The 13,081-nt window shown below is 35.8% G+C and overlaps 1 protein-coding gene across 3 annotated transcripts in view; it reads right to left on the reverse strand.

The window, feature by feature from the left end:
* Nucleotides 1-9,266, reverse strand: part of Top1 (DNA topoisomerase 1) — a 40,060-nt gene extending 30,794 nt beyond the window's left edge. For 2 of the 3 annotated variants that reach the window (XM_022066955.2, XM_022066945.2), the window contains exons 1-5: nt 9,124-9,266; nt 8,764-8,815; nt 8,378-8,550; nt 4,206-4,357; nt 1,058-1,290 (exon numbers count right to left, since the gene is read on the reverse strand). In XM_022066955.2, coding sequence (XP_021922647.2) covers nt 1,058-1,290; nt 4,206-4,357; nt 8,378-8,550; nt 8,764-8,815; nt 9,124-9,165 — 652 coding nt within the window. In that variant the 5' untranslated portion in view covers nt 9,166-9,266. Of the gene's footprint in view, nt 1-1,057; nt 1,291-4,205; nt 4,358-8,377; nt 8,551-8,763; nt 8,816-8,908; nt 8,933-9,123 lie in introns of those variants that run through there. The other variant, XM_087354035.1, reaches the window with a different exon arrangement.
* Between the last annotated feature and the right edge of the window lie 3,815 nt (nt 9,267-13,081).

Below are 13,081 nucleotides of genomic sequence, written 5' to 3' on the forward strand. Positions count from 1 at the left end.
TTGCTGATTATTATGAATACTTCTGGACATTTAAAGAATTGGTTATTTGCAGACACAGACAAAAAAAACAACCCAGCTGAAAATACACAGCTTCTTCAAACCTGTCAGTTCCCATAGAAGCTGAACCCCTATTCCTTCTTGTTCAGAACAACATAGCAAGCAAATCAACTAACATCAGCAGAATCACCACTTCATGTGATGAACAGCGACTCGGAATAACTGATAAATTCACTATTTTAATACGGGAAATTCCTCAAACAGCACTTACAAGTGGCTCTTTTGCTGTCGACTTATGCATGCAAAACGCCTGCATCATCCAAGGAAACTCTATATTGCATCTCTGTATATTTCAGAATTTATAATAATGATTTACATGTTTTTGTTTCAACTTTGCTAATTATGTCTTTGTCTTCTACTTATTTTATTAAATCCATGATCACATTCCCCTTCCCCTTGCTCATATCCAACCTATAGTTCTCCCCATATAGGTCAGTTAAATGAGGTTTTACTGTATCTGTTATTGTGAAATACTGTTGTACTGACACTCTGTTACATTCACATTCATTATACTAATGTTTTACTTGTATATGTGTGTACAGTGTAACTTAAAAAGCACAAATATAAGGGTGTGCATGCTTGAAATGATGCTAAGCAGACGAAAAAAGGAAGAGAAATGTTTATTATTTATATGAAATGGCAGACATGTGTCTCTTATAAGGGCATACAAATGGCAACAGTCAGGAAGCAAAGCACACAAGGATATATTTCAAACAATGTATGGAATTTCCACTATGGGTGCACAGAATAAGCAACAAAGTATGAAGACACATAGGAACTTCAGACAGCAAAAGACTGACTCAGATAATTTCTCAGAAAGGAAAAAAGAAGGCTAAAAGGGGGTTTTCCCAGACCCATGTTTATACATACTGTGTTCTTTCAATGTGCAGAACTCATATTTACACCTGTACTTGGTGTATCGCTTCAAGATTATGGCAATTACACACAGACAACTTTACTTTTCCCAAATACATCGTTGTCTTACTGGCCTTCAACATACCTTTGTCTTTGGAGTCCCTGTCTTTTGATTTGTCCTTGTGCTTCCGATCTGAACTAGAACTATTGTGCTTGTCCTTGTTAGAGCTAGACCCATGCTTCTCCTTATCCCGAACTGAACTTGAAATGCTGTGCTTGTCCTTGCTACTAGAAGAGCTGGAACTGTGCTTGTGGCTCGAACTGCTGCCATGTTTGTCCTTATCCTTATTCAAAATGCTACTGCTATGTTTCTCCTTACTGCAACTCACAAAGAAAAAAAGACTTCCTTGCAGTTCAATTTACAACAATCCTGATTTTAATATACTGTCACTCCACATTTTGAATGGTATCCATTCTGTGACAGAAAAGATAAAATTACCATGTGAATGTTAAAATAATGTTATGTATGGATAATTCTAGTAAATCTGTATAAAATCTTGAAATAATTTAGAAATTTCTTTATTAATTCTTATGTAAATATTCTGAGCTGACAAAATATAACAGCATATCAACAGTTAACTCAAATAATACTTACTAATCCAATGTAACCAACCTGTATAAAATTTATATAGCAACATTTCTGGCAAACCAGCTGTACTGATACACAGCAAAAATCCTGATTTGAAGACTGTCTAATCTCCAGAACAGATTTTCAGCTCTTATTTACATAGCATATCAACCAAACACATTTAAATGGAAAAAAAATTCTTTCAGATAAACTTACATATATTTTATTTACTCTACCACTACACTACAATTCTTCAATACATTATAATTCTTAATTTTGCCAGTGCCAATATAATTTAAATAAGGTATGGATTACTGTGATTGTATGTACGTATGTATCCCATTTCCATACGAAATGAAAGGCAACATGGCTGCCAATGGAGCTACTATAGTACCCACTCTGAATAGACTCATGTCTGAAGTGTTTCTGGGCAATGTGCACCTAATTTCCATCTCACTCTTTTATCCTAGTGGCAGGAGAAACCACAGGAGCAGGTGTGGCATTCCCCCTTCAGTGCCATCAGAACGGAGGAAGTCATGCTCACACAACTCTGGACTGGTCACATCACATACTTGTTCCACTGCAAGGGGACTGGTGCCCAATTCTACCCACTGTGATATAGCCCTTACCATTTTACACATTCTGTAGGTTAACGCCTACATTATCACAAATACCATCTTATACTCCACCTTCAGGGAACGCCATGTAACATGCATGGACAAGGCTGACATTTGTAAATAGAATAAAGATCACCAAGGCAATAAAATAAACACTGTTTAGGTAATTTTAGTTTTAAGTCTCCATATTTCTTTTGGCCAAGCCAAAAATATCAGTCATAGAGCATCTCATTTGATTAATTCTGCCTTCTTACCTCCAATTTTACTGGCAGGCCTGTTAACAGCTAGGCACATTATTACTTTCTAAGCTACTACTTTCATTTTCATAACTTTGTATTTTAGCAGCAATCCCACTGACAGCTGTTTATATGGCCTGACTTTACTGTTGTCACTGTTACTTTTGGTATTATTATTACATTTTAGCAGGATCCTGGTGGAATATGATCAATTTTACCATGCTATTTTTAATCTTTATTCAAATGACATGCCTCTAACGATCTAGTTTCCTTTCTGTTATACTTATATTTCAACATACGACCACGGTTGGAAGTGACACAATTTAGCAGACTGAGGCACAGTTTTTTCTGCATAAATGCAGTAACTATGTGCCTTTAACCCAGTGACAATAACTAACTAGATGGCTTACCGAACCCGAAGCGTCATCACCGAATTAACCAAAGCCCTCCACTGGACCCTGTCCTGGGCCAACAGAATCCAGTCTCCTTCAACTCCTATGTCCCATAGATCCCACCTGACATTATCCTCCCATCTATGCCTAGGTCTCCCCAGCAGTCTCTTCCCCTCAGGCTTCCCAACCAATACCTGATGAACACCTGTTGTCCCATTCATGCACGCTACATGCCCCACCCATCTCATTCTTCTTGACTTAAATCACCCTGACAATACTGGGGGAGGAGTATAAATTGTTTAGTTCGTCATTATCGTCAGTAACAACAACTCAACAAAATAAAACTAAATTTTGAACCTGAAGTTGGTAACTGCAATGTTTACTGAAACAGTAGAATTTCAACAAATGACATGTTCAAACCCAAAAACTGATCTCATGCATTATACTCTAATGACACAAACAACACATCAAACAACTGAAAATTAATACAATTAATTCTAGAAATCAATCAGACTTTTTATAACCCTTGTCACATCAAGTTCTAATGAACAGGTATAAACCAACTAGGCAACAAATGAGGTAAGGATTGATACACCTCCCTTTTGAACTGGGACAGCATACTCAATTATACAAAAGGAAGATTAGTTAAGCTCAGCATTCAGACATTAGCTGTGAATCACAAACATATAAATGTATCTATATGGAGCATTTGTTTGTGTGACATATGCATACTTCACGCAGTACAGTAGGTATTTCTGGTACAGTTTAACTTTGTCAGTACTGTGCTTGCAATTGAGTTAAACAGTGTTAACAGTTGTCAGTAAAAGTACTGGTTCTCTTCCCTTTGAGCTTATCCATGTAAGTTTAATTTAGTGAAAACAAAATTTGTAAAAATTTATTTTACCCTTTTGATTTTTCTTATGAATTTCCTTTTTGGGAAGGGCTCCATAATACTCTACAATTACCACATTGTCATTACACCACAATTTGAAAGGATGATTTTCCCCTTTCCCTCTATCCTGGACACCTCTGTAAGTTGGACACATTATCGTGGAACTGCAAGTGTCCAAGTTAGAGAGGTTTTACTGTACTAAGAATGGAGTACATTTGTACTATCCCAGCTGAAAACAACATAAACCTGAAACAGCTTCTCTTTCCTCTTGTTACTTTAAATTGTAACCTTCCTTAACCCATAAGCTTTATCTGCGTAAGGTATAAGGACTTACTAACCATCTTGGACTCTATTTGATCAACAACAAAAAAGAATCCACTTCTGAGGTGAAAGCATCACACAGATTCTGCTAGCCCTGACCTTAGTAAGAATGATGGCTGGCAAAGGAACCTACAGCTTAACATGGAGCTACCGAAGGCTGTTTTCAAAAAGTTTTAAATTGCCTTCAAGCACACCCAAGATTATTACCCAGAGCTTGAACTCTTGTGCTCCTTGTCTTTGCTGGATGAACTACTTGTGTGCTCTCGAACCTTGTCCTTTTTTTCATCTTTATGCTTCTTCTCTTTCTCTCTCTCTTTATCCTTACTGCTACTACTGCTGCTGTGATGTTTGTCCTTTTCCTGAAACAAGTAAGCTGCACAATGAAGTTACAAACAAAAATAAAGGACAATAAAACAAGTTAGGATATGTATGAATCACATAAAATGTTTAGTGTGTTTGCTTGTTACTGCCTCTAGATTTTCAATTCATGAATGCTTTCTTCTGGTAGCTTAAACTGTTATGGGATGCTGTTTCTTCCAACAAACCATCTAGCAATCTTCCTGGCTTAGCAATGTTGCCACAAGTTCACCGAATATGACTGCAAAGTCACTTCAATGTACAGGATTGCATGTAGATTTTCACATAAAGCACCCAAATGTGGTGACAAAAATTTACCCCCTCCCCCCCCAATATCAAACTTAATGAAAACCAGTAGTTAAGTTCCACACACATACACACGCAGACAGGTAGACACAACAACAGTAAAAAGTGAAATTTTGCAACTTCATTGATAATGCACCTATAATGAAAAAAGGGGAGAATACTGACTTACAAGACAGGAGAAATATGCTACAACAGAAAAACAAAAACAACATGACACATTAACACCAATACAACACATGACTCATGGTTATGTAACCAGACTGTACTACAAAGACCATTGATAGAAGACATTAGATGACTAAGATGAAAAACTACATTGATTACAAATATTTTATGCAACACTTCATAAGGAGTCATCCATTGGTTTTAGGAAATGTCACATACATACTAAATCACAGGCCCCAAGTGGTTTCAAATAATGACTCATGAAAACCAGATAGTATCTCATATAATCTGCATACTACAAAACTGTCATCTCTCATTTCATGAGTTTAAAGGCTCTCATATCATGTAGAAGGAAAACACAGAACAAAAATTACCATAAAATTTTTAGAATTGTAGAGGTCTTGTCACACAAAGTTATTTTCTATGTAGTGAGATAAGAAGTGCTGTTACAGAAAAGTACTCTGTGCAATACTTATCAGAATCAAATATGTGACCAAAACGAGATCAAAGTTTATGAAGCTTAACACGAAACACCAAAATGTGGAACTGACAGCTCTATCAGAAGTTAATATATGATAGTAACTTATGAAATAATAGACATTAATAAAAACTTTCACCATGGCCACTTTTAAATAAATAAAAGACAACATGGTGGAAGCAAAAATAATTTCCTTCTCATTTATCATTATTTCTACATTCGGCAAGTATCACATAAAAATTCTGCTAGGAGATTTCAATGTGAAAATTGGGGGAGAGGATATTTTCCAATAAACAATAGGTAACAGGAGTCTACATGAACTTAGTAATGACAACTGTAACCTTGCTACATCAAAAGACATAATTATAAAGAGTATAAAATTTCTACATAAATACACTTGGTCTTCTCAAGATGGCAGCACACATAATCTGATAGATCATGTTTTAGTAGACAATAAAAGGCAGACAAGTACAATTTATGTGAGATCATTCAGAGAAGCAGACTGTGACACTGACCGTTACCTGGTAGTGGCAAAAGCAAGGGAGAGGCTTTCAGTAAGTAGACGAACTAAGGAAAATTTCGACACAATGATCTGATCTGAAAAAATTAAAAAAGGGAGAGGTAAAGGAGCAATATAAAGCTGAAATTTTGAACAGGTTTCAAATTATAGGGACAGATAAAGATGATGAAAGCATGGATATCAAAAGGAAGGGGAAAATATCACAGACTAACAAAATTTCAGCCAAGGAGAAACTAGCATACTACAGTAGAAAGCAAAACAAATCATTGGTTTTGATGAAGAATGTTCAAAATTAATAAATTGAAGATAGCAAAAAGTTGTCAGTGGAACCAAGGTTCCGGAGAATTTGACGTAAATACGTCTATACGGAAAGGAAGTTTATATATTGGCTTTATTCTAAATATTTCCTTTATACATGCTTTACAATTGAGATAAGTTTGATTAAGACTTTGCTTAATCAACTTGAATTAGTTACGCTTAAGATGGGTCTGTGGTAGCTGAATGTAATGTAAAGTAATGTAATATAAGGTAAGGTAATGTAATGTAAGGTAAGGTAATGTGAGGTACGGTAATGTGAGGTAGGGTAATGTAATGTAAGGTAATGTAATGAAATGTTTCCTAGGTAACAATAATGCCGAGTAAACACGACGTTTCGTAGGTAACAATAATGCCGTGTAAACAGGTGACGTTTCGTAGGTAACAATAATGTCGAGTAAATAATTGACGTTTCCTAGGTAACAATAACAATTGAAGTTTCCTAGGTAACATAACAATGCAGTTACACTTTTTCGTTTCACTTTTTGCCGAATGACACTGACCCTAAAATACAGATGTATTTACGTCAAAAAACTATGTAACATGAGACGTGAAGCTAGTAAAACCTTTAAAAATAAGTAAAGGGAATATGCAAAAAGAAAATTATTAGCTTGAAACAAAGAGTAAGGACAAATACATCAGCGATCTGTACAGAGGCATAAATGGTTTTAAGAAAGGATATCAACCTCAGACTAATTTGCTGAAGGATGATAATGGCAACTTTCTGGCAAATTTAATCAAAATTCTGAACAGGTGGAAAAATTTCTTTAACCAGCTTTTAAGTGTTCTTGGGACTGATGATGTTACGACAGATTAAAATACATACGGCTGAACTGTTAGTGCCAGAACCTAGTTTAAATGAAGTTGAACTAGCCATTGAAGCGTTACAAATCTCCAGGTATTGATCAAATTCCAACAGAATGAATTAAAACAGGTGGCAAGAGGTTACATATGGAAATCCATAAACTTGTTAAGTTAATATGGGATAAGAAAAAGATGCCACAAAAAAGGAAGGAATCCATAATTATTCCTATTCATAAGAAGGGGGACAAGATTGAGTGTGGTAATTACTGAGAAATCTCTACTATCAACCTCAGACAAAATTTTATCAAACATTCTTCTGGCAACATTTACCCTGTACGTGAATGAAATTATTGCAGATCATCAGTGTGGGTTCAAATCTAACAGATCAACAACTGATCGGATCTTTTGCATCCATCAGATACTACAGAAAAAATGGGAGTTCAGTGGGACCATACATCAGTTATTAACAGATTCCAAAAAAGCCTAGATCTAGATGTAGATATTAGGATATCATGCAGCATCTATGCTACATTGTTCAAATTATTGATGGCATCATTAAATAAACCACAAAAATAAAGATGTCCCTGGTACTTAACTACGCACTGCACCATGCCATGTGACCCCAAACTTCATTGTTTTAGCACTTCTACAAGAATAAGAGGTTCAGTTTATTATTCATACGTACTGCATTAATTTCAAAGGACAATCAAATATTAATCAAATAGTTTGATTCTATTCAAAAATTGGTGCCTAGATATTGGGGTTTGATTTCATGTCTTGAAAAAGACTGTAATTTGTGGGAAACTCAACATACCAACTTCAACAAATCAAAAGTATGATGATGACGATGATGTACCCTGTTGTTAGTACAGTACATGTGTGGGTCAAAATATAAGACTTATAAATCCTGTACAAACTGAAAATCACACAGCCTACTTTTACATGAGAATCAGTGAATCAGCTTAGTAACAAGGCATTCTATATGGGAAAAATTATTACTGGTTAAACAATGATGATGAAAACTTTTAATATGTGGTATGTACACAAATTATTTCATGACAAGAAAAGAATCATTTACAGACTTATCCAGGTATAATACACTACGAAATGGCCAGCAAAATCCTGTTTAATTAAAACAAGGCAGCATCAAATATCCAACAAACTTTACATCCCAATGCTCACACCAACTACATAATAATTGTAGGATTTGAGGTTTTCATGGTGGCGAGTCAAAAGATGGCTCACAGCCATCTACATAATACTTCATCAGAAAGAAAAATAACGCAATGAAATATAAAGGCATGAGTTGCAATTTAGCCTTAAGATAGAGCAACATTTAGAAAAAAACTTCAATTTTTACACATACCATTATAAGTATCTTCTATTACAATTTTTCACACCTTATAAATTAAATTAAATTAACATCTATTTTACCTTTCCAGTTGAGCTCTGCTTGTCTTTATCTCTATGCTTTTCTTTGTCTTTATGATCCTTATGTCTATCTTTATGTTTGTCTTTATCTCTGTGTTTATGTTCTGATTTGTGCTCCTTTTTAACATGCTGATCAGTATATCCATTAGAAATTCCATTCACAACCATGTGTCCATCTGTCATAAAAAGCAAAGAAAGCATGTGATTAAATCACAATGTATTTGTTTGAAAAACACATAATAGTCAAACTTCTTTACATTTTTGTGAACGCTAAGGCTAGTTTGAAGACGATTAGTATTCGCATTATTTTAAAAATTAGAACACACATTTTTCACTCGACATATAAGTACACGAAACTAAAAGTTAAAGGTCCCTGAACCTTCACTCACCTCCGACTGGTTGATTCCCGTCTGCACTCCTGTTTTCTTTTGATTTTTTTTCCTGAAACAGAGCCAAAGGTAAAAAAAATCCATCAAATGGGTTAGAGAGCCGAACGTCCGACAGTAATATCAATACACATGGGAGGTTATATACCTATGAACAGTCAAAGTATAAGCTCTGCGAAAACGCATGATATGAGTACATCATCACTACGTGGGACTTGGTCTCCAGACGCCATTTTGGGACTTAGAAAATTTTCAGCCGTTGTCTGTATCATTACATGGACATGTATAAACTCCTTTTATTATCAGCCTCAATATTTGCGCACAAATATTCATCCCTGTAAAATTACATAAATAGCTACATACCAAGTCCAATCCATCCCTATCAGCAAGAGTTTCGATGCTCATTTTCTCAGAATTTTACACTACTGCACATATACGCCAAACAAGAACAGGACTCTGCCTCGCCACAGCAAGACTCGAGGTGCTGCGAACGGCTAAATTCTAAGTGCCCAAATAGCCCAATGCGCATGCGCGAGACTACCTTGACAATGGGCATTGGCCTCATGATTGACGGAGAACATTAAAAGACAACTGCGTTTCATGTTGCAATATTTTCGGATTATTATAAGCAGTAGAACATAAACTTCACAAATTTGAAGGCGCAGGTGTTGCACTCCATTAATTCATTACAAATTTAACGCGCGGTGCAAAGATAAGTACTTGTGATATTCTAAAACGTTTTTACCAGCACAAAATTATCTAGTCTACTACGCACTTCTTCTACAAGCGATTCACAGCTCAGCTCTCCGAAATAACGAAAGCGGGTTGTTGACGGCAGTAATGTAACACAACAATGCAACAATTAGTTTCATAGGTAACATAACAATGCACGCAGTTCATATAAAAGCTGACCATTGTTGTAGGTCCATATTTACACATTGACGTATTTACGTCAAAAATCTCATATTTTTGTGACTGAATAAACTTTCCACCACCTGTTCAATTGCAGGTCTAATTAAGGTTTATAGTTTTCGGTATTTGGGGTGCAAAGTTGACCTACCTCCTTGTGGTGCACCCTGGGCGTCTCTGACGGCAAAGTGGTCTACAAACTTGGCAAAACAAATGGTAAAAGATGAAATTCTATATACCTGCAATTTGACATAAATAAATAAAGTTTTCGGTATTTAAACTTGGAAGCTTCAGTTGCAACTGCGGCTTGTTACGAATGAGGAATGTCCCACTGCATTAAAAATAAAGCATTTCTTGCGGACACTCGCGTCTATGAATAGGTTCCACAAATTCCGTGTATTTCACATTTGTTTTGTTGATACTAGAATGGTGACGTTTCGTTGCAGTTTACTGTTAAATAACATTCCCCACATCGACCTTTATTCTCAAATAACAAAAATAACACACTACCTAAATCTGATACACTTGGAACGTGTTTTCTTGTTGACAGAGAGAATTTCCAAAAATTTTAGTAATACTATCCATTTCTGAAACACGTTCCTCAGATTGATTTTGATCACGTACAACTCAAATCGGTTTCATATATTAAAAAGTTTATTTTAGGATTGGTACAGAATGCAGAATTTCATATTTCAACGAACAATGGTCATTACCAAGTCACAATTCGTAATAATGTAGCAGTTGGTTGAAGGGTGTGGATAACAGCTCTTCAATGCCATCGCCGCGTTTCTTCCTCAGAAACAAGGAAAAGCATAACATTATCACTAAACCTGGATATTCTATAAAATGTCTTATTTCCGGAAAAACGTTAAAAACTGAAATATATATATTATACTCACAATTTTATATTTTCTTTTCTGCTTCTTCGCATATAAACTTTTTTTCAGTCGTCAAAAATTGCAAAGTTACTGAACCTCGTTCCTTCAACATCCTTAATTTAGTAACTAGCAGTTAAGAATACTTATGATGTAAATATAGCTAAGGAGATCTGAAAACCTTTTGAAATCACAGTGATATGTATTATGCATTTCTGTCTAATTTCCCACACCCTGCTAAATATTTCTGGTATGCTGATTGTATTTAATGTCTTTTATGATCCAACTTCCCTTTACAATATAATCACCCACATACTTGGCATAGTATACTTTTTATTTAATTGTAAGTGTTAAAGAATGCTCAAAAAATAAAAAATGGTAGCTTTGAAAAGTTCAAAGATGGGACCGTATCTGGAATCTAATATCAAAAGCCTTTAGATACACCAACTTTCAAAACAGTCTTTCAGTAGCTACACATTTCTTCTAGTATTTGTAGTTAATTTAAAAAATATCTAGCAGCCACTATATGTAACCTCCTGTAACATGATCTTCAGAGCCAATGCAATTTCTGCTACATCCTTCAAGTAACAGCCCTTAATCTGTTGAAAGGGGTAAAATTGCATGGAGCAATATCAGAATAACAGGGTAGTTTCTTTAAAGCAGTGACACTGCTGTGCGGGAACATTCAATACAATCTCCGGCTGCCCACATTTCAGGACATTTTGGGCCAAAAGCCTACTGTAGACAAGCAAACAGCTCTTGTACCATTCATTCCCTGTTCAGCATGCCACCCTAAAGAACAAAATCACTGTATGCAATGCTCCGTCAGTTGAAAAAGTCTACCACTCACCTCCAAAAGCCTATGCAGCTCGGTTATATACTGTCTGACTAGTTAGATACCCTGGCAGGGAAAAAGATTTTTGTTCTGGCCTCTACATCCAGACTAACTCTGCGGCCCACCCAGCCTCCTACCCATTAGGAATAGGGGGGCCTTTCTCTGGGGGTAAGGTGTGACTGCGGCAAGAAGATGGCCACTCTCCCTCAAGCACCTCCATGGCATGTAGCAGAATACCACCCACCTTCACCAAATGCTAATGTGTGGAAATATTCCTCAGCATGTCCATTCCCCAATTTTCTCAGAGTGCAAATAAAGTATCTCTTTTGGTGAAGAAAAGCCTGGCATTAATGATGCAATTTTCATTCATCTTCCCAGGCAAGTTCTATGATAATACAGTGAAACCACGACATAAAGCGGGTTTCGAGGGACAGCTTCAGCACACGCATTATGTATGAAATTGAAATTTATCTAATTTTGGAATCCCTGATATTATGTATATTTATCCAATGACTAAAATACATTACATTTAAAGTATATTTAAAACTTATGTTTCACCAGTGCTACTGTCACAGATCACACTAAATTACTCAATAGTCATGTAATGTAGTTTGTTGGAACTAATGACTGCATTTTTTCAGAACATACTGCTTAATATTAACCACATGCAGCAAATGATGATATACGAGTCTGTCATTCTAACCATGCCATCACTTCATTAATATTCTCTAGCACATTGCTCAATTTTGGTACCAACACTTCACAGGAATCGTCACCATTGTTTTCTGAGTTCATCAGTTGTCTTCCCATTTTTCACAGACACTGTGATATCCTCTTCACTAAGATGCTGTGCAACCAGAGTTTCCTCAGCTATCTTAATCCAAGCCACCAGGTCATCTGCTTCTAAATTAAAACTGAGTGCATTACATGCAGCAAGAAATGTTGCAATACAGTCTTATAATGCAACCAAAACATTTCATAGAAATTTGTAAAACATAAAACATATGTAATTGTATTGGGGGACATGATCACAGCTGCAGTATAATGAGGCGCGGTATATCGAGGTTCCACTGTATTGTATCAAGAGGACTTCCCACTTCTCTCCAAATCATACCCACATCTATACATAATATTACATTCACCTAACTGCCTGCAATGGGATGACCCTTCATCTATGTTTTATTAATAATGAGCCAAGTCAAAATCACTGCTATGGTATGCAGATGCCACATATACCAATGTGGACAATATCATTATATTAAATATATCTTGGACAATGTCCAACACAATTACAACATAACATTCTAAAGCATTTTAACTTTTTTTAACATTTCCTTTTCTAGAAACACCTAGTTTTAACATAGATGAAAGTGAAGGTAAAGATGCTGTACATTTAATAAATTACCAAGCCATGAAGACATATTCTTCTGCTAAATTAATCACCATACTATGTTAACATTTTTCAGGATACAGCATTCTTAGTCAATATAAGGGCGTTGTCTACTTCATTCTCAGGCACTTTATCCCCGGGAAAATTGTCCTCAGATAGGATAGCCCCATAGCTGGCCTACTCACCATACTGATGGAGCTAACCTGGATCTTGCAAGCTAACCAAAACAATGGAATATATGCATGTATAAGAGCGATGAACGAAAATAAAACGTGACAGAAAACTATATGTATATGAAGAAGCAACAAAATT

This window comes from Zootermopsis nevadensis, unplaced genomic scaffold, assembly GCF_977971745.1.
Source record: "Zootermopsis nevadensis isolate Lab colony 2312 unplaced genomic scaffold, Znev_1.0 Znev_ptg000022l, whole genome shotgun sequence".
Lineage (NCBI taxonomy): Eukaryota > Metazoa > Arthropoda > Insecta > Blattodea > Termopsidae > Zootermopsis > Zootermopsis nevadensis.